The sequence below is a fragment of the Aotus nancymaae genome, unplaced genomic scaffold, assembly GCF_030222135.1.
Source record: "Aotus nancymaae isolate 86718 unplaced genomic scaffold, 86718_ANA_hifiasm-v0.15.2.pri h1tg000008l, whole genome shotgun sequence".
NCBI classification, from domain to species: Eukaryota; Metazoa; Chordata; class Mammalia; order Primates; family Aotidae; genus Aotus; species Aotus nancymaae.
In genome coordinates, this window is record NW_026988419.1 from 23784700 (window position 1) to 23810819 (window position 26120).

At 35.1% G+C, this 26120-nt stretch overlaps 1 protein-coding gene across 45 annotated transcripts in view; it reads right to left on the reverse strand.

Moving 5' to 3' along the window:
* MAP2 (microtubule associated protein 2) overlaps positions 1 to 26120 on the reverse strand; it is a 305526-nt gene that overhangs the window by 31297 nt on the left and 248109 nt on the right. For 15 of the 45 annotated variants that reach the window (XM_064373052.1, XM_012446109.3, XM_064373060.1 and 12 more), the window contains 6 exons: positions 23419 to 23532; positions 21337 to 21414; positions 5891 to 9628; positions 5477 to 5683; positions 5171 to 5305; positions 2231 to 2292 (listed from right to left, as the gene is read on the reverse strand). In XM_064373052.1, coding sequence (XP_064229122.1) covers positions 2231 to 2292; positions 5171 to 5305; positions 5477 to 5683; positions 5891 to 9628; positions 21337 to 21414; positions 23419 to 23532 — 4334 coding nt within the window. The remainder of the gene's footprint in view (positions 1 to 2230; positions 2293 to 5170; positions 5306 to 5476; positions 5684 to 5890; positions 9629 to 21336; positions 21415 to 23418; positions 23533 to 26120) is intronic. The other 30 variants (XM_064373059.1, XM_064373056.1, XM_064373065.1 and 27 more) reach the window with 11 other exon arrangements.

A 26120-nucleotide genomic window follows, 5' to 3' on the forward strand; every position in this document is an offset into this window, starting at 1 on the left:
CAGGCATCCCATAAATATATACACCTACTACGTACCCATAGGAAAAAAATTAAGTTAAAAAAGTGAATTAAAAAGAGCATGCAATGACAAAAAAAAATCAGAGAACTGTTCTGATGGATATAGTGAATATAAGCGCTAAATCAAATAAAAGTTACTCGGGGTTTTAGAAAACTTATAGGACAAGGATATGGCATTAGGAAGAAAAAAGCTAATAAATGAGAAAAAAAGAGAATGAAGGACTAATTCTTCTTCAGAAAGACAAGATGGGTATTTAGAAAGAAAGAAGTTTGTTTTGTGTCAGACAATGCATATAGTTCTGTTCCAAGTGCTGAATCTATTGAGTTACTCAAAGACCAAGGGGCTTAAAAATTTCCTAAAAATGTTCCAAATAATGTCAACCGGAAGGAGGAAATCTCAGACTTGTTTTCTATATCTGCTCCTGAAAACTTCCACTGTTCAGTTACTTAAAATAACTAACAACTATTACCATTTATTAAATGAATGCTGTGTTCTAAGCATTATACTGCATACTGTTTTATAGCATTATTACATTTAGTTTTTATAAGTAACTCATGATACAGGAATTTTGTCCTCTCCCTTTATTTTTAGAAAATTAAGAAAGAGTAAGAAAAGGGTCATATAACTAATAGATGTTCCAGATTTGAACATGGTGTGTTTCATAGCCCTATGGTTAATCATCATAAATCATTAGTTTGGAAACAGAAGGTAAAGAAATACAAATCTTGAAATCACATTGTGTTTATAATAAAGCCTAATATTTACCAAAGCAATAAATGAATTCTGTTGCTTGCCATATGTTCAGGAATATATCTGAAACATTTGTATAAAAATCAAGTATCATCCTTTACCAATCTAAAACCCCTCAGGTTCAAGATCAAAGATTTGCCTGTCATAGGAAATGAATCACTACTTTTTATAATAAATAAAAGTGGAAGTCTAAAATCTTACTGGTTTTTAGAAAGGTAAACTAAGAATTGTGACTTACATATTATGTGTTTGCTCAGACTCAGAACATTGTTATAAGCTACTAATTAATTCAAATTATTTGTTCCAATTTTAGGATTTTATTATTAGCCTTTTAATTTTTTTCTTTCAGTCATAAAGGAGTAAAAATACTTTATGTTGGTTTTAGTCATTAAAATATAGTTAATAATATAAAAATAAATTTCACAGGAAAAAATTAGAAAAGATTTATAAACATATGAAGAAGTTAAACACCATTAATACAACCAAAATAAATTTTTAAACAATAATATATACCATCTCCATAATTTGGCAAATGTAGAGCAATATAAAATATGTAGTAATAATGAATATGAACACTCTCCTTAAATAGAATGTATAAGTGGGTAGAACCTTTACAGAGGGCAATTTGGCAATATGAAACAAAAACTTTAAATATGAACATTTTTCTTGAAACAATAATTTCACTAGTAGAAAATTATCTGAAGGAAATGGCATACAAATGCATTTATGAACTGAACTTAGTCAAAGAGTTCTCTAAAGTAATATTGTTAAAATAACAGTACCAACTAAAGTTTAAATGTCAAATAATAGGAAATTGATTAAGTATATCATTGCAAAGAAATAAAATGCAGTATTATGTAGTCATTAAAACTATTACAAAATGTTCAATGACATGGAAGTACATTTACTGTTTGATTTAAACATTGACACACACGGTGTTCTCATTTTTGTTGTTAAGCCTATAAATGTATAGAAAAAATTTAAAATTTTACATCAAAATGGTAACTGTATTTATCTTTTTGATAAGGGGATTATAATTGATTTTTACTTATTTTTGCTTGTGTACATTGCTTCATTTGGTCATATTTTATTTTGTAACAAAAACAATGAAAGTGTATTATAAAATATAGTTACTATTGATTAGATGGTTTAATTTGATTTTATGAAAAGTAAGTAAGTTGAGCTTCCTTATTTTTGCCATATCATTGTGCTGCTTTATATGTTTTTGTCTTACTAGTAAGGAGGCAGTCCAGTTGTGTCCTCACCAATTACCATCATATGCCATCCCAGAAGACATTTATCCTTCCATGCCTGGATGCCATGGAGAATCTTCTGGGTGAGCGAACTATTTAAAATGACTTTTAAGAGTAAATGTCTAAACAATATCAAAAGTTATTCCAATGTTGCAACTAATACCGAAGGAACTTCAAATGAAGAACAAGGAAAAACTTATTTTACTCACAGAGACTTTGTCCTTTGCCTGTTTAAATACACTGGGAGTCACAGCTGATTCCCCACCTGCTGCTGTTGAAAATAAAAGACAAACAACCCCAAACTCAGTGGCTAAAAACTCATAAATGCACTTTTAAATACCTTTAGGATTTTCTGTTGTGTCAAAAGACTAATTCAAAGCAAAAGTTTGCTTATTTTGAGATTCAAATTCAGTAATTCACGAAACCTGAATAACAGTAACATAGCATGTGGCTCCAACTATAGTGTGTGCTAATTAATATAACCATTGTCTACCAAAGCACAGGTAAGCACACAACATAATTTTTCGATGGGTTACCAACGTACCTTTGAGTCACTAGAGTATATAAGTATAGATCCTTTAGAACAGAAGTTACAGAATAGCAATGTGAAGTTTGCAATATTTAAGAAAAAGGATGCTGATTGGTTTCTGGGGTTTGCATGATATATAGAAGAGGGCTGATAGAGATTTCCAAACCCTCTTCTTGTTCTGGAAGCCACTGGCATACCAATAGATATTTTGGCATTTTACATTTCAAACTGTCATGATCAGTCAACCCCTTTCCCTTTGTACCCCTTCATTTCACAATATGAATGACACACTTGTTTGATGTGAAAATGCCACATGAGAAGGAAGAAAAATAGCTTGTCAAGAACAGAAAACACGAGAGAAAATTTAAGTTCAGTAAATACAGAACATGTTCTACACATGCACTTCCTGTAAGAAATTATTACCACATCTGTTACTGTTGTTTCTCTTGCTGCTGTTTTATGCTTCTGGTTTCAATTTTAAACTCCATTATCTCTAGCATATTTTGGTTGATGACTTACCTGTGTTGGCTTAGCTCTCATGATTTAAAACAATCCTTTGTGGTTTGGAAAACCATCTACGTTTGAAAACTGGGCTTAGAAAATAAAATAATCAAGCTTGTGTGTTTATTCCTCCTTAATTTTCATTCATAAAATAGAAACCCTCAGGAAAAAAATATGTATCCTTATAAGCCCTCTGAATAAGTTTCAAAAAAGGTACTTTTATGACATGTACAGTTCTAACGCAAAAATAGTAACTGCAATATGCTTTATGTTATGTTAGTCTAGCTAGTGAGATTTTTCAGATTCTAGGACTCATTGTTTTTAAGGAAGCAGTAAAAACAATGCCTTCGTACTACCTCTGTAACATAACTCAAATTCTTGTGACATGTATAGCTTGCTTCAAACCAATGACACCTATATCTGATACATGCTTTCTCCTAAAGTTAACATTAGACTAGAATAAAGGAAAATCTTAATTAGTCCAAAGATTTTAAATTTCTTTTAAAGAATTAATAAAAACACAATTTACTTTCAATGTGGTCAATTGAATACCAATGACATGTAAACAAACCATTTTACATTTTATCTAAAATTCCACAGTCCTGATGACATCTTTCATCCTTTCAGGTAGGTTATAGAGTTTTTATGCTAAATCAGGAGATTCTGCTTGCTCAAGCAATTTTGCTATTAAGTTTAATAAAGCTATTAATTTGCTATTAAGTTTAATGAAGCTAAAAACCTGAGAAAATGAAGTGAGGTATATCATGTTAATTCCTGACTTCTAGCTTCAGAGATATTCTTCACTCTAAAGCTTTAACAAGGTGTGTGTATATATAAACCTTCCATTTTCAAATCCTGCCTTAGACACTTGTTTTTGAAGGAAAGCACATGATATGATTTCTAGATGAAGAACACAAATACAAAATACTTGGAATTTTCAATGGCTAAAATAAAAACATCAGTTACCTTGATTTTCTGTTTCTCACAAAGGCTAATGTTCCTCTGAACTTTTAAAATCATCCAAAGATTCATATAGAAGCATTGATGATGTACAATGGAAAGAAAAATATTCCTTTCTGATTTAGCAATCTGTTATTTTGTAGACTACAAGCATGCCACTTAATAAATGCTAAAATAAAATATACTGTAAGGTAGGATTATCCTAGTATACTTAAACATATAAAACAAATACTTTGCATTGAAATTTAGAAAAAAGTTGGCATTACAGATACTTGTAGGGGTTTTTATGATGGTTTCCAACATGTTTCATTCCTTTGTTTTACCAGTTTTATAAACTTAGGAAAAAATACGTATTTGAAGAAGAGAAATAAGTAGGCAGCAAAGTAAAAATAAATCCAAGTTTATTTCTAACTTAAATTCCTCCTAAAAGGGAGAGTTTTATCTTAGAATTTTTGAATACTGAATTATATAGAAAAGTCAAACAGTTTGGATCCAACATATTTAAGAAAGTCCCCATGACAAAAATGTTAGCTGAGAGATGTAGTTCAGTAAAGTAAAAACCTTGCTAATTTTGGATATGAGGAATAAAATCTGATATAATTACCAGAAAAATTTGTTTTCTTTTTTTTTCAGCAAAAGCAAAGTAATTTTGCAAACCACAATTTCACTTCCTGGCTTGCTTTTCATTTTCAATATCTATATCACTACATATTCTTAGTGGTTTTCAATAAATTCATCAACATCAGTAACAGATTTGGCAGTAACAATGTAGAAAATAGGACAAATATTTATGAGTTTAAGCATGAAAGAGATAAATACGCAAAATAATGAGAATGCATACCACGGTTAAATTCATCGCCATCGTCTAACCAAACACACAGAATGAAAATAGGAATCCCCAGAACGTGACACTAGAGCACAATGCCAAGATACAATCACGCACTGTTATGTCTGAGCATGAGAAAGAAACAGATGGTCATGACCTTTTCTGTAAGGAAGGGGGAAAAAAGAATAATGATACAAGACACTTAATAGCAAAATTGTTCATGACTGCTGAAATTCTTGGAAGAAAACAAAATGAAGAAGCTGCTACAGGAATGAGATTAAAAAAAAATACACGTCTATGTTTGCCAGTCACATTGCAGAATTGAACAGTCACCTGTGGTTTTCCGCTTAACACAGGAGAGATGAGTTGGTCTAGTATATTTGATAGCAGGTTTTAAAATGAATTTCCTGGAGGGAGAGTGGGCCTGAACTTCTGTTTTTTTAGCAAGTTCAGCCTTCTTATAAACTGCTATGAATAAGAAAACACAAAAAGCATACCATCAGGAAAAAATAAACACTTGGAGCAAAACCGAACGAAATTTTATAAATAATTAGTTACCACTGTTAGGCAGTTTTTCTGCAAAAAGGTAATAATGAATTACTTCAAAAACATTTTCAAAGAAGTGATTGTTAAATGAACCTTTTTTCCTTCTCACTTCATCTCTGGAGACTGTGCTAGGTTCCTTTTTAGCTACTTTTCTTTCAGGAGTGGAAATTCTGCCTCTCCCAGTTTTAAAAGGCTTTTCTTTTCTATGTTTCTCAAGAGATGATCTCCGAGCTTCCTTTTCAGCTTTCTCCTCTTTAGGAATAGTTTCTAACTGTTCTGTCATGATGCTCCTATCATCATCTGTGGATCAAAGCAAATCATGACAACACAACAACAACAGTGAAAACATTAGTAACAAGTGTACAAAATCCTTTATATATTTAACAAAATGCAAAATAAAGAGATAAAGAGGTATTTTTAACTATTTAAATGAAAAAAAATTCCCATAAGTTATTGTGTTTGAGTTGGGAGTAGAAAACTAAAAAAAAAAACAATAATAATGCACACCTTGAGTGTCCACCCAGAGGCTGTCAGCATCCATGATGGAGTCATCAATGGTGGTCTCGTCTTTGTAATCATCATAGGTTTCTGTCTTATATTCAGAAAGTGCAACCTCTTCTCTCTCAGGGGAAGCTGGAGCCTCCGGGGAACCATCTTTGGGTTCTGCCTGGGCTTCAGCTGCCTCTTCTACTTCGAACTCTTCTTCGTCACGAGGGGATGGTCTCCTTTCCACCTCAGGCTGGTCTAGGGCTGCAAAACGCACGCTGTGGGACCCTGACTCCCCTTCATCAGTTGTGGTTTGCACTACAGTGATGAAATCATCCTCAATGGTCACAATGGACTCAATCACTCCTTTATGTTCACCTGGGCAGGTCTCCACAAATTCCTCCCTGGCACCTGAGGCACCCAAGTCAGTAATCTGAAGGGTATCTGAGCGGAACAGCAGTTTATCATATTCTCCCTGGGCTTCTATCTCTTCTTCCTCACTCTGAACCTCTGCTGGTTCAGATACGATTGCTTCATGCACTGGCTCTGCAACATCAGAAGGTGTGATGGATATATCTGGGGTCTCTTTGCTTTCTTCTTTTGGCCCCTGAATAAATTCCATCTGGACATCAGCTCTCTCATCTGTAGCTAAATCAGCCTCTGAAACAGTAGGTGGGCAAGGTATTTCCACTGACAATTTGATGGCAATCTCATCTTGAATTAGAGATGATTCGGGAGATATTTCCTTCTTGCCCTCATCAGCTTTCAGGGACTCCATGGTGAGACTTTCATGCTCACCACTAGACTCATAGGACTCCTCCTTGTCTACAGCCTCCTGGTGCACCAAGTCAGGCTTGGCCACTTTCTCTTTGACTTCTGTCTCACTAACTTTGGTGCCTTCTTTCATGTGGCCAGACTCAACACCCATAAATGCATCTGCCTCCTGCGGTGCTTTGGATGAGGGGGTCATGTCCTGTGTAGCCTCAAGTTTTAGCTCTGTTGCCTTTCTAGCATCTATGTTTAGCCCTGAAGCCATCTGTCCAAAGTCACTAATTTTAACATCTATTTGACCCTGGACAGCTTTGTTGGCAGCAAAATCCAGACCTTGTTCTGCTTTTTTGGATGGTTCTACCTCAGCTACCTCTGGCACTGAACTAAGACCCTTCTCTGCTTTCTCAGAGGATGCATCTGTTGGTATTGACAAATCTTTGGCCAAAGCTTGTTCGTAGGTTACTCCTAATCCAAATGTTTCCACTTTATCACCAGCCTCTTCAGTTTTCTTGGCATGTTCTTTTGAATCAGCATGTTCTTCACTCTTTTCTGGTACAGTATCCAGCCTATCACTAGCTTTCCTCTCTTGGTCAAACTCCTTACTCAGTCCTGATTTGTCACCAGAGATAGGCGGGGATGCTTCTTTGTCTACACCAAACTCATCTTTGACTCTTCCAGCTGCTGCCAGTTTCACTTCAATCAATGAAAGGTCTGTGGCCAAATCTCTTCGAACTTTATCATCAGTGCCTTCATAAAAGGAACCACTCTCCCCTGATAAGTTCTCACTGTCTTGAACAGGTGATGGCAGTGGGACCGTGTATTTATTGAACACACAGTAGCCCAGGTCTTCGAGCTGACTGTCTGTTTTTACAATGACATGGTTCTCATCAGTTACTGGGGGCAAGCCAGTACGACTATCCTCAACCACAGTCTCTGATGGGACTGATTTCCTCCTGGCAACCTCAGCATCTGCACTAACAGAAGCCAATCTTGACCTTGTGCCTGCCAGATCTAGCATTTCAGGCAGGTCAGGTGCCATGACAGTACCATTTTTGTAAAAATCTTTGGCTAGGAAAGGAGACTCACATGTCGTCTCCACTTGAGTATTTTCTTCTCCAGTAGCTTTTACTTTCTCCATCTGTTCTTCCTCTTTGCTTTCTACAGGGAAGCAAGGGGCTTTCTCCAGTGCAGGTGTGGTGGCTGGAAGGTAATCATCCCCTTCATCCATACTTCCACTAGTGTTGGTTAGAATATCAGAAGCCAGAGGAGAAAGATCATGTCCCCGACCAAAGTTAAATCCAAGGGCTATGGAATCTAGGCAAGACATGGGCAAATTGATAGACATACTTCTTTGTTCGATTGCAGACCTACCACCAAGTCCTAAACTCCTGCTAAGGGTCAAATCATCCTTATTCTTACTGTGGAGGTCCCTTTTCTCTCCATACACTTTTGGATCAATAGTGAACATTCTTTCTTGAGGAGAACTGGGTTCTTCAGGTAAATCAGATGGATAACTCTGTGCGAGAGTGCTGTACCCTGCTTCCTGTGCTGGAGGACTGGGCTGGGATTCTTTTCCTGTTTGAAATTCCTTGTCACCATTTTTATGCATGGGAGACATGGTATCGATAGACTCATGGACAGTTTCTCTAGTGTCACTCAGTTCATAGTAATCACTGCCTGGCTGAATGCTTTTTGTTGCTTCTTCTTTCAACACAGATGTTTCAAAATACTTGGACATTCCTGATTTATCTTCATAAAATGGCATGTCAAGCTCAGCTGATGTTGCAGCTCCAACTCCTTCAATCTTATCTTTGTCATCGACTCTCATATCAAAAAGTTCCTGAATTGAGCTTTTTTCAATTAATGCAGATGGTTCAATCATGGCTTTCTCCAGTGTTTTAGAGGTCACAGCTGAATCTGTAACTGCTTGCTCCAAACTTACAGGGAATGAGTCCTGTTTCAACATATCCATGGTAGGCTCGTGGCCTTTCTGTACTGAGAAAGTGTGCTCTGTGGAGGTCTGGATTATGCCTGTTTCTTCATCTGCAAGTTTTGGGGGTCTAGTCTCTTTTGGAACAGCTTCTTTGTCAGAAATGGTGGTTTTTTCTTCAAGCTTCAGCTCAGGTTCCTTTTCAGTAAGTGTAGGTTCCTGTCCACTGGGGGTGAAAGTATCTTTTTGCTGCACAGTCTCTTGTTTTATGGCCTCCTTTTCTTCCTCTAAGACTTTTCCCATAACATGTTCTTCTACAACTGGAATGTGAGCATCTTTGGGTAAAGTCATTGCCTCTGAGGGTGGTACTTCTGTCATTTTGTCAGGTTTGTCCTTATGGGGCTCTTCAATTTCAGAACTATCTTTGGCAGTAGCTGGGCCACTGGTTTGTTGCAGAGATTTTTTGTCATCTGGCTGTAAAAAGGCAGGGGCGAAGGGTGATGTTTCTGTAACTATTTCACTCTTCATGACATCTAAAGGAAGAGTGAAGCTTCCACCTTGAAAGGGACTTGGCATAGGAGAATCAAATTGTTTTCCTTCCCATTTAGGAATATCATCAAATACGTCTTTTTCCCTCATGGGAGTCAGCGGGCCAGGAGATACTGGAGCAACTAAACCCCACTCATCCTTTTTTGCTTCTGTTGGCATTTCGATGAACCAGTCTTTTTGTTCTTTTGGAGTTGGAGGCTCTTTAGGGAGGTCAATGCCAGGTACTACAAGACTTGGTTCTGTCATCTGTTTCATGTCTTCCAGGTTGGCAACAAGAGTGTGCCCAAACAAAGCTGGGGGTGCCTTTTCTTCTTCTGTGCCTTGCATGTCCTTTTCAGCAGGGTAAGTTTTAGTTGTCTCTGGTTGAGAAACTAAGGCAGCATGTTTAAGGTCTTCACCAGGCTTACTTTGCTTCTCTGACTCCTTTTCCTTCTTGTCTAAAGGCTCAGCTGCAGAGGAAGTCAATTCCTGCTGATCATGGAACTCCATCTTCGAGGCTGTAAGTAAATCTGAAGTAATCGGGTTGATTTTTAAACAAATAATAGGCAAGAGCATTCAGGAAATAAGCTAAAATTATATTTTGAAATGATAAGTGAATGGTAGAATAAAAAGAAAAATATGGAACATGCAAGCATGCTACCCATGTAAAAATCAATATGAAAAGGTCAGGACTGAGATATATGTGTACTATTACTAAAATGAACTCTGGTTGTAAATTAATGTGCAAAGGAATTGTAAGAACAGTATACTTCTGGATACTCTTTTCTCTTTTTTTGTTTTTCAGTCTCTCCTAAACATTATGTGATGTGTATTATAGAACAAACAAAATTCAAATATTGAGTAAGTAGCTAATGCTAGGGTACAGTATATAGTAAAGACTAAATATGATATGAATTGATTTCTACTGAACATTTTCATTGGTTTTATCATTTAAAAATGAATTGGTAGGCTATGGGCAGAAGGCCAAGTAATGCACAATGATATAATGTTAATAGTTTCAGTTAACTTGATCAACAAATGTCAGGACCAATTCTTTAGGCATTCACAGGTTACTGGCATAAATTTTTAGAATTCATCTGATATTAAATTTCAGAAATATAAGTAAATATTTGCCATCAATTTTACGTGATATGACTTAGTAATGTACAAGCCAATTTCTATCACATATTTAAAATTTAAATTTCTAATCATTACTTAGTCTTATGAAAGATATAAGAAAATCTGAATTATACTGTTGATATGGGAAAAGGCAGGGGCGAAGTGAGTAACAAATTTTTCAAAAGAGTCAACTATTGAAATAACTTTTTTCCCATGGTCATCACCTCATTCCTTGAAACATGACCAACTGGTGAAGCAAGCATTGGCTAGTATTGACTTTAGAGGTGCTTTACAGAAATCAGATAACACGTTTTAATTTTTATTTGTTTAACAATCCAAAAGGCTTTATTGTCCCACTGTGTTTTAAGGTCAAAGGTATTTCACTGTGGTCATTATAGCTAAATGCAGTTATCTGGAAAAGATTTGGGGAAAAATAATAAAATTCAACCATCTCTGAAAGAGCAAGTGTATGGATTATCATCACCTTATCTACTTATGTGTCCTGTTGTAACAATAAAAAAATAGTTTATGAACTTCTAATAAAGGTTAGATTAATGAAAACTCAAGAGATATGGGGATGATCAGAAGGTTGGCTGCCATGGGGAGAAAATGACATGAGAAGCATCAGCAGGAGCTCAAGAAAATCAAACCAGTATCACTGAAGCATAAAATATATAGCAATTTTGGTTGCAAACAAAAACGATTCTACCATTTAAGCCTCGATGTGCCAAAATCCAGCTGTACGATTTGAAATAAAAGCATATGAATTGCTGTCCCCAAAATAAAAACAAAAATACACATGTATTAGCAATGTGACTGGCAAACATTTGAGATGAGGGGGTGGGTAAAAAAAAAAAGAAAAAACAAAAAAAGAAGCTCACATAGCATCATCAGCCTGGCTGCAAAGCGTATTGTATCATGGCAAAGGAAATCAGGAATCAGCTACAGCACTGGAAAACCAAGCTGCCACATGGCACTTGCGCAAGCCACACTCTCTGCACATTAAGCCTACAACAGTGGACTTGTTATTTTGTAAGACGACCCAGCGATGAAATAGCGAAATAGCGTTGGAAAGGCATCAGGTTGGTAAGCCACTGGAGAGATCATTTGCAACAAAACATGCAAATCCTGAGAAAGACACACCTTCCCCGGCAGAGGAAGGGGTTTTTACTTCTGGAAACACCTCCTTGACCTCTTTTACACTTTTCTCATGTGGGGCCCCTGCTGGGGCACTTTCTTCAGGATCTATTTGGGCCTCAGCACTAGACTCCACTCGGCCCTTACTGAGGCCTGTGGGTTGCTCTGAGGACTTAGCAGCCCCATACTCTTTCTCAGGAAGAGCAGCAGGTTTCTCTTCCTCAGCCATCCGACTCTCTAGTGTTTCTTCTTCTTAGGAATGAAAGAGATGTTGACATTATGACCACAGAACAATACATGAAACGACAGAAATATTACTTAAGGAACACTTTCAGCTCTGTTAGAATGACTTCATAAGACCTCAGCTGTTTTTTTAATTTTGCCATTTGGATGAACAAATTAATATTCTACGCAACATACATTATGTACTGGTTGGAAAACTATGATGTATAATCTGCTAATAGTGATGACTTTTAAAGTCTCATTAAAAAGCAATATATTTTAAAATTTGAGAGCTGAAAGGGTTGTATTGATTGATTACCCTAGTGGAAACGGCAGTAAGTTGCACGCATGTGGAAAGCTTGCTGGAAATAAGAGATGGTGCTGCCGGATAACAGATGGTTGTGAAAAGATGGATGTACTGATATACTGAAAAAAAAGCCTTAAAATTTGTTAGACATGTGCTGTTTTCACCAATGCAGGAAGTCCCTACATAAGAATTCCCGACTGCTTTATTTAAAATGTGCAAATTTTGCTAAAGAAATCTTTGGGAATAAAAAAAGCTTTGCCTCAAAAAAAAAAAAAAAAATCCAACCAACTACCTTAACAGTTTTATAACAAAGTCCACCAAAGTTGCTTAAAATATAATTTATTTAGCATTTCCAAGGTAAGGGACTATCTAAGTCAAGTTACGATAGCTTCATTGCATTATATGATGTTGGAAAAAATGAACATTTTCAAGAAGCAAGTAACGTAAAATAAGTCAAAAACAAAGTCAAGGTAAAATTTAAATCTATTTACAAAAGTCTACCTCTGGGACACAACTATTATATTAACTCCCTGAAATATCAGTAATGTAGTTCATGCATAATTCTCTTTGACACTAAGGAAAAAGTATGCACATCAGTAATAAAGTCTTCTTTCTGTAATTCAAATCAAAATCAAAATCACCAAGGAAAGATAATTGAGTGGTAATCAAACAGTCAAATAACCACTCCCAAAAAACATGAATATCACGTTAAAAAGTTAACATTTAAGATATAAAGACAAGCTTTTCAAGTTCATGAGTTAGTGCACTCATTTGTTTCTCATTTACACTTGAAATGTCAATAAAAATAAGTAAATCCCATTTTGTCACTTAAGAAATTAGAGGGAAATATGTAAGCTGTTTTATAGTTTTGTAAATGGAAGATTCTTACAAAATTTTTATGAAATAATTGTACATTGTTTAAACAGCCCTGAGGGAAAGACTACAGATAGAAAGAAAAGGAATTTTCTTTTCTTTTCTTTTTTTTTAGGAATATTAATACCCTCAGAGAGAAACAGAGAGAGGAAAAAGCTACTTCATCTATCTCTTCACATTTAGCACTCACTTTTATTTTGTAATTTAAATATGTAAGTAGCATTTAAAAAATTTAGATTCTAACTTATTTTAAGAAAATTTTTGTAATGCCATAGATTTTGATTACAGTTAAAAGAATTTTAATATAACTGCATTATAATGTTATCTTTTTGGATAAAGTTTAATCAAGTTAATTTACATGTTTTCAAATCCGTAGCTTTTTAGCTTTTCATTTTCTCATTTGGTATAAATCATATTTATTTCCCTACAATTGTTCCTTATTTAGAAACTTGCATATTTTAGAAATTAAGTTTAGAAGAACTTAGTTTAACTTAATATGGGTTATATTTCTTTATCAGAGAGCCTGAGCTATTGGTTTTCTCTGTTTTCAAAAGGGTCCTTGAAGACGCCCATTATCATGACTGTAGTTAGTGAGCTGTAAGCTTATTCCTTATTGCTTTAGAACTGTCTGCTTTCATATTAAATACTGTCCCTTTTGGAAATACACTCTTCACCTAAGCAAAAATATACTTAGCTGTACTTTTTCTTCTTCACCAAAACTACTTAGTTAGAATGAGACATATTGCAGCCCATCACCTACTTATTTTATCCTCACTATAACCAATTACATACTTGAGTCTCTGAGCTTTATAAGGCTAGAATGACAAAGACTTTGAATCATTTCCTTCATTTTAGTCCATCTCTACTGATGTGAGCCAAGATTAAGTCACCTGGGGAAGCCTCTGTAGTTTCTGTAGATGATTACATCATGTGGGGCAATAAATTCTTTCCATAACATTTATTCTGCTTGCAACAGATTCTTCAGTCTTTCTCTTTTAAAGAACTATCACAATAACATAGCTTAAAAATAAAGCTAATGCTATTTAACAGTAATATTATCTGTCTAAGGAGGAAAAAAATTCTATTTAGGGTTTTCGTCTTTGGTTTGGGTAAGAATATGTTCTTCCCAGCTGATTATTGTCAGGAAGCAGAAAGAAGTCATACTTTAATCGAATATATTTTTGCTTCTCTCTCTCTCTCTTTTTTCCTTCCTTCTCAGAAGCAATGATATAGAAAAAGGAAGTGCTCACATGCCTCCAGTAAGGCTTCTTTTATATAAATTGTTAAGGCATTTGGATAGATTCAACTTATATAGGAACTTGACTTTCATGCAGAGAAAACAGGCTCCTGTCCCTCCCACCCTGTATAAAGGAACACTTAACATGATGCAGGTGGTCAAAGCTGCAGGCCAGGGAGGAGGAGCAAAAGGGGACCATGCTTGGTTCACCTTTCTCCTGGCCTAAGTGGGCCTCTGCACTCTGCGCTGTGACACTGGGGAGCACACTAGAGGTGGTCCATTCTGAGCTGAACAAAGGATGCTCATAGTACTCCTCATCGGAATTGTAAGGGTCATCATCAGGCACAGACACCGAGATGGAGGGGGCTAGGAGTCTACGCCTCTCCCCGCTGGTGGCAGGTTCATGGCTGGGAAACCTGTGTAGAGGACCCACTTGATCCTCAGCCCCTTCATCTACAAACAGACACACAGGAAGAAACTGCAGGGAGAACTGCACAAGACAGACACAAGATCAGATGGACGAGACAAACACCTACACAAGGACACGAAGGGACACAAAAGCAGCACAGCAGGATGGAGGGAAATTAGCAAGATCAAGCTGATGGAGGATGGGAGACAGTGAATGTTTCATGCCTCAGTAACCGCTGAATTTCACCTATCCCTTAAGCAAGTTTGCCATTGATCTAAGTGAACCAAAAGCATTGACAGCCCTGCTGCAAAACAAAAGTCATCTATACATTCCTCTCAAACAAGTCAGAATAACCAAATAAACGTTGGAATAGAAACAAAGCATTACAAAACAAATGCATTCTTTGGAAGAAATTCTTTCATAAAGGTTAACTCTACTCATGCTAATATCAATATATTTATAAGTTAAAAAATAAGAAAGTTGTTAGGATTTAATGCCTGTAAGATTATGAAGAAAAGAATCCTCTTTAAAACATAGCCTTAATTATCTAGGAAGCACAAGTAGTTAGTGTTTTGGTGAATTTAAGTCTAGTTAATAACTTTAACCAGAAAGTCATTTTTAATTTCAATCCTGTTAAGAAAAATCTACAATGTGTTATTCCTCTTTTCTGCCTTAATCAAAAATGAGCAGTCAACATAGCTCTTTCTTTGGATGCTAAGGCTAATGTAGTACCTAGGGACATCATTTTAAACCCAGGTTCTCATTTGGAGGACAGCGAAAGTATATTGTTTTAAGAAAGCCTCTAATACTACAAACTTGTTTTCCTATGTTTTGTTTTCCTTCTGAAAGCTTAACAGAGGCACAATTAGCTAAAAATTTCTGCAGAGTCAGCTGCAGATTCATCAAGACTTTATTCCACGTAGTTTCATTTGTACCACTGGCTCTTGGATGTTTTTAATGTTTCAAACCTTTTATTGCATATTTCTTATTGAAATGCTAAAGTAACTACTCTCATTTCTGTTCTTTCCTGTATCTTGCCTTGGAAATTTGCATTATCTAAATATATCTCCTTAAATACACATGCAGATCAGTCTGCTTAGCATTTGGATTCTTGTATAATTCAATGAACACTTGGCTTCTGATGTGGTGCAGACATTACATCTCAGGCCTACGTAGTGGTTGCTAAATTTGCTAATCACTATTTATTTACTTATGTTGAGAAATCAATTTAAAATTTCATGACTCTCAATAATAAGAACAAAATCTATAATATCTATCTGTACAGTTTTTATTTAGATCAGATTTTAAGAAGACAAAATTATATCATTAATTTGAAAATATACTGTATTTTTAGGACAGTAACGTATTTGTGGCAACCAAGTGCTGACAACTAGAAATAAGTCTGAAGTCATGAGGATACTAAAATAACATTTTGTAGAGAGAATACATTTAATCTTTCAAGCACATTATTTACTGATTGTTCCATGGAAGATGTTTCTGGATGGATGCTCAGAACTTTCTCAGCCACAGTGCTTTTTATATCATGGGATAGCAGAAGACTAAAATAACGTTTGGTATTCTTAGTTCAACTCGGCACGATTTCGCAGCTGAGCAGATAATTGTCCAAGATCTAGCCTACAACACTGACTGAATCATAGCCCTGGCTTGTCACATGTCCTAGCCATTCATATTTCTCTCAGCGGATCTCTGGGGCTGTAAACTCCCTGTATGTGCAAATTACTTCTAAAACTCCTGATATTTTCAATATGGTACGTTCGTAATCAATAAATGAAATGGGATATGTTCCTCTTTGCTTTTCAACATTTATTTTCTAGGAAGTACAGCAGACTTTAGTATAAAACTAAAGAATTTCAAGCTGAGAGTAAAGGCAATACTCATTGGATATTTTAACCTTTTGTAGATTTTGGCCCCCTCTTTCTTGTTGTCACTGTTCTTTGTGAAAGTGCCAAAATTTAAAAACAGCCCAGAGCCTTGCTTCATATCTATAGCATTCAAAATAGTGTATTTTCTGTTCTGAAAATTTTTACTCTAATCAGAAAACAACAAAAAGAACAAAACAAAGTTTGAAAGTTCTAGTGGAAAAAGTAGCTTCTTTGTAGTATTTGTCTGGCCTGGGACCAAGGCAACTTCAAAAAGAGTGTCTGGCAAAGTCCAGTCTTTTCTTGGTACTGTGAGCTGTCTGTACTTCAAATCTCTGTTTAAGACCTATGAGCCTAAAGTCCATCTACGTTACAAGCTCTAGAAATATGCCAGGGAAGCTATGCTTTGTGGGGACCAAGGCTGGCTAAGCCAAACAGGGCACTTGATTCTAATGATAATGATAGAAGACGTAAGATTCTCATTCCTTATGGTGTTGTGTATGGCATGTGCATCTGGATCACTCCCAACAGAGATGGAAGACATAATAATTTTAAATAAATAAATAATAAATGGAATATTTATTTGTAAGCTTTTTTCTTAAAGGAAATTACTATAGTAGCTTATAACAAACAACTCATTTGAAGATAATTTACTTCCATAGTCTCACAATAAGAATCTTGATAAGAAACAGCTTTAGGGATATAGTGCAACTGTGGTTGCAGAATTTAGATTTGGATTTGCATTCTGGATAAGCCACTCATCCAGACATAAGCCATGGCATTTTGGGCAAAAAAGTGGAAATGAATATTATCTCTGTGGGTTGCTGGGAGGATTAAATGAGAAGATATCTGTGAAAATGCCAAGTACAATGTCTGACTCCATACGTGTTAGCCTCTGTGTCTTCATTGTACTCAGACAAGCTGTCAGGTACCTCTGTTCTTTCCCCTCATTTAACACACCAAAGTTGGCATTGAGAGATATATGAAAAACTGAATTCATTTTACAACAGTTAATTTGCTGTTTGAGGTCAGGATTGAATGCATGCATCCTTTTACTAGAAGTAGGCAGGCTTCTAGGGACTCTGCTTTTGCCACAGAATATTCTATTTCATTTAATAATGTGTTATGCTAAAAAATAGGGTAATCTTATGAACCTTGGACTTTTGTATAATCTTAAAAAATAAAGCTTACCTGGTTTCAATGGAGGAATACATTTTCCCTAGTTTGCTTTCATTCAAACTTTTTTTTTAAAGCATTTGAAAATTTACACTGGGCTAATGTAAGGTTTGCCATGTAAAACCCAACCTTGGTATGTCAGCCTCCTTTGGAGACTGCATCCTGTGGAATGTTAGTGATTCGGTGTTTTTTGCTTGTTGTGGCATCACAGCATATGGTTGATGGCTGCTGGCCCCACTTGCATTGTTCTCCACCATTTCCAAGCCCTTTCCATTCTGCTAGCTTTTGACTGAGGACTCCTCAGTCTGCTGACTGTTATTGCTGCCCCAGAATGACATAAAGAGAAAACTACTTTCAGATTAGCGATTATTATTAGGTCACCACATCCATGACACAGGAAAACACCACCCTAGAAATCTGGAGCAAACCTAAGAGGGCGGAAAGAAGCCTGGTTCTGTGTTCAAATTATTCCATACCTGCACAGGCTTCCAAATCCTAATAGCTCAGTCCAAATGACAACTATTATGATTAGGCCAAGAAGAAAAAGGAGGTTAATTTGAAAACATCGTAACCAGTACAGCTTAGGTTTACTGTACCATAGTTCCTTTTCTAAGTGTGCAGCTTGTTTCATTTTTTTCTTCAAAATCCCTTGTAAATGTTTTCCAGAATAAGCACATATCCTGGGAATTATTAATATGACATTAATTATAATAAATATTCATAAATGATAATAATTAACATCTTAAATTATTTTTAGTGGAAGCTTTCATGCTTTCCCTTTGGGAAAGAACAGCTTTAAAAAGTTTGATAATTAATAAAAAGAAAGTGTATCCTCAAAATCACTGAATACTTAATCTAACAGAAGAGCTTTCTTTCATTTGTATAAAAGGATCAGACTGCAGGAGTCACTGTACCCTTAGATTAAAATTGCTTTGAGGCTGTCAAGGAGGGTAAACAACCTCCTAGATAAGGCAAAAAAAAAAAAAATGCACCTGCTCCCTTTACGCCTGACCTGCTATAAGCAATATATTGATGGAATTTGGGTTGGGCATTTACAAACTACTTGGTTTGAAAAATTGAACAGTTAAATCCTGTCTTATGACTTGTCACTAATTTATTTTCTGACAAAACTAAACTTAAAAAAATACTTGTATATTACTTAAGTGTGGTTTAACATAAAAGAGAAGGAGTAGTTTGTCTAGACTACAAATCTTTCACATATTTAAAGTGAGAATATTTTCTGGCCTTTATAGAGGTAGAGTTTGTAAAATATATACATAAATTTTTCCTAAAACTCAAATGGTTATACTTTTTAAAGCAAATAATCAGAACTTCAGACAATTTAATACTTAAAAAAGTTAAAAATACAAGTTTGGCTTGAAAATAACTTTGAATTACTTTGAATAGGAGGTTACTTGGTATTTTCCTTGAAACAACTTGAAGGAAGTAATTCCAAAATGTAAGGGAACTCTGGAAAGTTGACACCTAAGTTACCAAAATGTGAAGGTGATTCTACATTTTATTTATTTATGCTTTCATTATATCCATCCTATTACCCTGCAGGAAGCAGTCTGGGTGAATTCCCAGATGAATGGGAGGACTCTGCTTCTTCCCTTTCTGTTCCAAATCCCATATAGAGTAAGAAGATTAAATGACTTGACCTCAAGCAGACTTTTAGAGTAAACCTACACTGTCAACATCATATCCCTCTCTGGGTTAAGAGGATTCTCTGATGCTTGAAAAGCTTTAAGTAGGAGCTCAAAAACATGTTTCATGGCCTGAAGGAGGGACAATGGTCATGCCAGGCTTCCCCCTGCATTCACAGTAAAATCTAGGCCACTGACCCCAGCTGACCACTGATGACTCTCACACTTCTCCACTGCTCCACTCTTTCTCACTACCCGTTAGCCATGGACCCCCTTCAGTTCCTGGGCCACTTCTACTTCTTGCCCACCTGAGTGCCCTTGTTATTTTTTCCATTTTTGTTTAGCCAACACTTCTTCCTCATGCTTCTGGTCTCAGCTACTTAGCCATCCCCTTAACACTCAATAAAATAAGGTTTCCTTTGTACTATTTTAAAGCTCCTTATTCTTTTCCTTTTCAAAGCTAATCCACTTTGAAATTATTTGTAAGCTTATCTATTGGATTTCTGTTCTCCACTAGATAGTGTACTATCTGTCTGTCTGTCTGTCTGTCTGTCTATCTATCTATCTATCTATCTATCTATCTATCTATCTATCTATCTGAGACAGAATCTCACTCTGTCACCCAGGCTGGAGTTCAATGGTGCCATCTTGGCTCACTGTAACCTCTACCTTCCTGGTTCAAGCAATTCTCCTGCCTCAGCCTCCTGAGTAGCTGGTATTATAGGTGTGCACTACCATGCCAGGCTAATTTTTATATTTTTAGTAGAGATGGGCTTGCCTGCCTCAGCCTCCCAAAGTGCTGGGATAACAGACAATAGCGTACTCTTTAAAAGCAGGGATCATGTCTGTTTCGTTCACTGGTATATGCTCAGAATTTGAAGAGTACCTGGAACATTGTAAGTGCTCAATAAATATGTGCCCAGTGAATGGATAAACATAAGGTTAAAAGAAAGTTTTCAAACCTATAAACTGAAAGATTAGATCACATTAACTGATAATCAGTGGTTGTTATACACTGATTATTATCCCCAAACTTTCTTTTATTCCTCAGAAAAACTTAGTTTGTTTAATATTATTTCAGGCAGTCAATTGAAAAAAAAGAGGTTCAATTTAAGAAAGAAAAACCTTGCTAAAATAAATTTAGGTTTATAAATCTGTGAAAAAATAAAATTAGAGTTGATAATTTATGATTCAGTAATTCTAATTTTTGTATTTAGGAAGTCAAAAAATATTTTAAATGAACCTAATTACAAATGATAAAAAGACAAGTCTTTAAAAATAAATGTTCTTCAGTCTTTAACACAGCAAAAAGGAAAAATAAATGAATAAAATAAATACTTTTAAAATTCTGGTTTTAATACATGAAAACTAAGTATTATTGAAACAACAATGGACCCTAGCTCTCTTCTGCCTTTTCCTGTAACTCTCAAACAATACACAAAGGTTAACTGGTCTATGTTGGAGAACCAGTAATGGTTTCCTTTTAAGTGGTGGCTTTCACCTCAGATTCCGAATGAATATTCTTCAAAGGCATCTTTCTGTTTTATCAACGAGAACTGACATGACATTCCATGTTGAGTATGTTCATAAAAAGATCCATGGACAATAACAGGTCTCAACAGGAAAGAAGGCATGAGCTCAGCTTCCAGTCCACTGCTCTCAATATCAGATTCATTCATTCACTTCTTCATTTATTCATTAATATTTATTAAATTTGCTATGGGTCAGGCCCTGGGGAAGGCCTTGGCAATATAATAGTGAGCAAAACAGAGATAATTCCTGATACTTTCATAAGGAAGTGTTGATTTCATCAATAACTCTGACCCCTACTATTATAGGGATTACATTTATATTTATTTTAATTTGGTTCAGTCACTTACAAGGTAGAATTGTATCTTCCCTGTTAAAGCATTCTATCTTAAGTGAATGGGTTCTCTCTAGTTATTTATAGCAACCAAATACAAAATTCTTTTCCTTAATCAAGCAGAGTTCTTTTTTATTTACCAAATTCCTCTACTTTTTCTTTTTTATTTACCAAATTCCTCTACTTTTGCTTTTATATAAATAAGTGATTATTTATTTAAATTCTTTGTTTCTTTTTCACTATTTGAAACAGATAGCTCCAAAGCTTGGTCACATACTAACCAATACCAAAGTCCAGAGCTTATTGATTGAAGTTTATTGTTCACCCTTTATCAGAAGACAAACCCTGAAAAGTCCAGTAGGCCTTACCTTCCTCCACTGTGACAGTCTGTTCTGAGGCAGGTGATGGGGGTGGAGAAGGAGGCAGATTAGCTGTTTCTTCAGCTGCTAAAGATCAAACAATGGAAAAATGAGATGCAATAATTAATCCTTTTAGGCTGGTAGATGTGTAGGCAATTTGTAAAAAGGCCTCTCTATAAAATTCAGAAAAATAGTAAGCTGCCTTTGATTTATTTTTAGGACCATTACCTGATTCATGTGTTTTTGAAAACCTAAAAAATAAGACAAGCATTTGATATTTTCCAAAAAAAAAATCATTTTATCATCTCTAGAAAAACAGATTAGCGGTACCTGCTAAAATTCCATCATTATTCTGATTAATGTGTCTACCTGTTCAATTAATAAAATATTTCATTTTGGCCCTAATTTACCATATGAGAACACACACAGGCAGGCATTTTTAGTTTGGATTCAGCTACTGACAGAAAAAAAATATTAGAAATCTCTATTGTTCAACTGCTCAATCTGGAAACATGTGTTATCTTGATCACTCATAGTTATTTTACGGGACGTATTTTTTAAACAACCTTTTGTCCACTGGGTCTAATTTCAAAACCCGTCTTCTTTATGTATTCTCAGAAAAGGAAAAATAAGCTTTCACAGCCTGAGCCAACTTTCAGACAAAAACCATGCGCTGAGTAAACTTCTGGTCTTAGCATTACACATGAAGAGGAACCAGAGAAAAAGGTTCTAAAGGATTTAATTCATTTACAGTTAACGTAAGTTGTGTTTTTTAAGACACTTAGATTCTTTGTGACACCCTCATATGACAGTAAGAAATTTCAAAAGGAACTATTTCTCATTTAAGGCCAGTGGTTAAATCTATTTTAAAGATTAGAGGAATTTCAGTTTCATAAAGTAGTTAGTAGAGGCAGCTTTGCAAAGACAGGTAACTTTTTATTTCCTTACCCAATGGGCTTCTGCATGGCATATTTTAGGATTTCAAATGTTAAAAAATTGAGTTTTCTTTTCTTTTAAAGAAAAAAAGTGAACAACAGTCCGAAGGTTAATGTTGTAGATTAGATAATTCTTTCCCTATATGTTTTAAGAGAAAAAATAGTCCTTAATAATAAAACAAAACCCACAGCGCTAAAAATACTGAGTGTATTCTAAATTATTATTCTGGGAGGGCAGATTATTTTTATTACTTACTTTTTAATAAGCAATTAAAGGAATGCTGATCAGAAAATCAAATATTACAGATACATTAGACTGTAAGAGAGGGAAATGGGTATGTACTATTTTTAGGCCTTTAAAACCATACCTTTCTATGACTCAGGTGTATGTACCTGTGAAATAAATATATATATTGAATTTAAGAGAGTCTCCTTTCTTCTTGTATCTCTTCAGGTATATACATACTCTATCTATCTATCTATCTATCTATCTATCTATCTATCTATCTATCTATCTATCTATCTAGGGACGGCAAGGCTTTGGCTGAGAATATTTTCTATGGCAAGCATGTGTTACATGACTTGCCAGCCCTGAGGGGCATTTGTCTTGTTACCAAGGGAGAGAACAGCACTCTCAGTGCCCTTAGATGAACCAAGTGAAGGTCAGTACATCATACAAGATACAAAGTCATGCATGATTATAACAAAGCTCTGGCTATAGGTTTTGTGTAGTCAGTTCAGGAAGACCTAAGCAAGGCTACAGTATAGTCATTCACCAAAACCTATAAAGGGAAATAATCATCTCTTATGAAAGTTTTAGTATATTATCCTTCTGGGTGGAGGCCATGAAATAATACATTGGTTTTATTTTAATAATAACTATTTCTAGCAGTCTGGAAAGTGAAAAATTAAGAGTCACTTAGGAAAAAGTCTACCTGTAAGTTCACTACCCTAACTAAAGACTATGCAAATACTATAACAAATCAGTGGAAAAAAGATGAAAATAAGTCCTAGTGCATATCCAGTCAAGGTGTCTGATGAATGTTACATGTAAGGATGAAGTACAAGATATGGCCTATCTTTTGAATATGAAGACTTTATCGTGTGATCAGGGTGCAACAGACACAGTCCCTGACCTGAGGGTCTTCTCATTTACCTAAAGGCAGAGCTGCAGTCTGGTCTTTATGCTGAGCTTCTTTCTCTTGTTCACCTTTCAGGACCGCTACAGCCTCAGCAGTGACTACTTGAACTATCCTTGCAGACACCTCCTCTGTAATAAACAGTAATAAAAGAAAATATAATAATGATAAGTCTGAAACAGGAAGCAAAGAGGAAAAGCAACCAAACAGTATAGTGGATTAAAATTTCATTTTCTTCCCCCTAAAAAATACAATATAATTTTTTAATTGCAGAGAAAACATAAACATATACATACAAAAAAGAAGAAAACAAGTTGGCATTCTAGGAGCTAAGCAAAGTGAAGCAAAATGAGCATAGAACTGAGAAAAATATACTTATATGGTATTTTAATATTTTTTGGCTTAAATAACAGAAATTTATTTTCAACTCTGAAGTCCATGACATCTCTGTTATAGGAAGAATGTTTGTATTCCCTGCCCCCAAAATCATCTGTTGAAATCCTAACATCCAATGTGAAGGTAATTGGTACTTTATTTTGTAAAAGTTGTTTATACAAATAGAAACAATTTAATCTCTTTATACCTAGTAAAACAAATTCAAGGAGAGATGATTCATTCTGAATTTAACTTCAATTTTTTACAATTTTCTTATACTATTCTAAAAAATATAATTTATATAAGCTTGTGTGCTTGATTTAAAGAAATGCCATGATTTAAAATCTGAAAAAGACATATATTTGTATATACCTCACAATGTATATTTGTGATTAAATAGCATTATGCAGGATCAATGCAAATAAGATAAATTATAAAAAATCTGGAAAGATGAAGTTTTAATGAAATACATGGCAATGACATGTCAGATGCTTTCTTTCTAAAGAACTACTATTTTTCTAGATAGTAGATGTTTTAAAGATCTTTAAAGCCCTATTACATGAATTCATCTTGTAAGTGCAACAGTTTCATTTTCTTTTTGAAAAAAGAAGGCTCTGCAAATAGAGACAACACGTATGCACCTATGCAACAATCTTGCATGTTCTTCACATGTACCCCAAAACCTAAAGCGCAATAAAAAAAAAGAGGGCTCATAATTAAAATGATCAGTCTGTGAGATGCCAAATAACTAGTTTTAGTATCCCTGACTATTATAATATTCTTTCTCTTAAGCAGAACTATGGAAGAAATAACAAGCACATAATCACAAAACTTTCTAACAGTCATGAGTGAATGACTTAATAGAAATATATCAACTCTTTTAATGGCATGAATGAAGAAAACATGCTCAATCTCAGACCTGCTCAGCTATCTGTCTATCTAAAATATATTACTTCAATTCCACTCCTGATTATAGCTGGAGGCTATAAAACAGGTGATTAGCCACAATTGAGTAACATCTATCTATCTATCTATCTATCAATCAATCAATCAATCAATCATCTATCTATCTGTCTAATCTATCATCTATCTACCTACCTGACTCTGAGTGGGAAGTCACTAAACATTTTCTGAAAGGCTGTGCTCCTAAAGTGATATTTTTAATGGGAAAGAGTACACAAAAAGAGCTACAGAAAATTAAATTAGCTTTAAAGACAGTGCTTGGCCATCTAAGTTGTTTAATAATGTTACAAAAAGAATTATTTTAGGTTTTGAGAGTTGCCACTTACATATATTAATTTTTAAATGCAATTAAAGTATTTAAAAATCAGTAGAGGTAGGTAGCTTCTTCTAGCACCCCAGTGATTTATGGAAAACTGAGTGTAATAAAGAAGTGGAACAATCATGGCAGATATTGGGATATATATAGGATCTTTGTGTCTTCTGGATCATTCCTGCATGTATGCAAACTGTAGTATCTTCCTATGGCATTTAGTACATCTCACACGGAATGGTGCTGGTTCACACGGCTTATCTCCCACACTGTGTAAAGATGTAAAGTTTCCAAAGTCAAGGACTCTGTTCTGTCATTGTCGCAATTCTAACTTTTAAGTTCAGGGGTACATGTGCAGCTTTGTTATATAGACAAACTTGTGTCATGGGGGCTTGTTGTATAGATTATTTTATCACCCAGGTTTTAAGCCTAGTACCCATTAGTTATTTTTCCTGATCATCTCCCTACTCTCATTCTCCACCTTACAGTAGGCCCCAGTGTGTTTTGTTCCCCTTGATGTTGATGTGTCCCTGTGTTCTCATAATTTAGCTCCCACTCAGAAGTGAGAACATGCAGTACTTGGCCTTCTGTTCCTGTATTAGTTTGCTAAGAATAATGGCCTCCAGCTCCATCCATGCTCCGGTTAAAGACATGATCTTGTTGTTTTTTATGGCTGCATAGTATTCCATGGTATACATGTACCACATTTTCTTTATCTAGTCTATCCTTTATGGGCATTTAGGTTGATTCCATGTCTTTTCTATTGTGAAGTGTTTCAATGCACAATTCTTGAAGCTTCTCTTATTAAGCTTTACCCAGATTGGATGCTTAACAGGATTTTTTTTGACAGAATGAAAAATTAAAATGAAAGGTTTTGTTTATAATATTTATAAAAATTCAGAAATAATTCATGCTTGTTATTACATTTAGTAACCTTAAAAACCTCAAGTTATCTCATTTGCTCTATTATTAAGTAGTTGATATACATATCAAAATAGCATTTCTTAAATGAGGGTCCTGCATTCTTGTTTAACTATTGATAAATATTTTTAGGGTCTGAGAGTGTTTTAC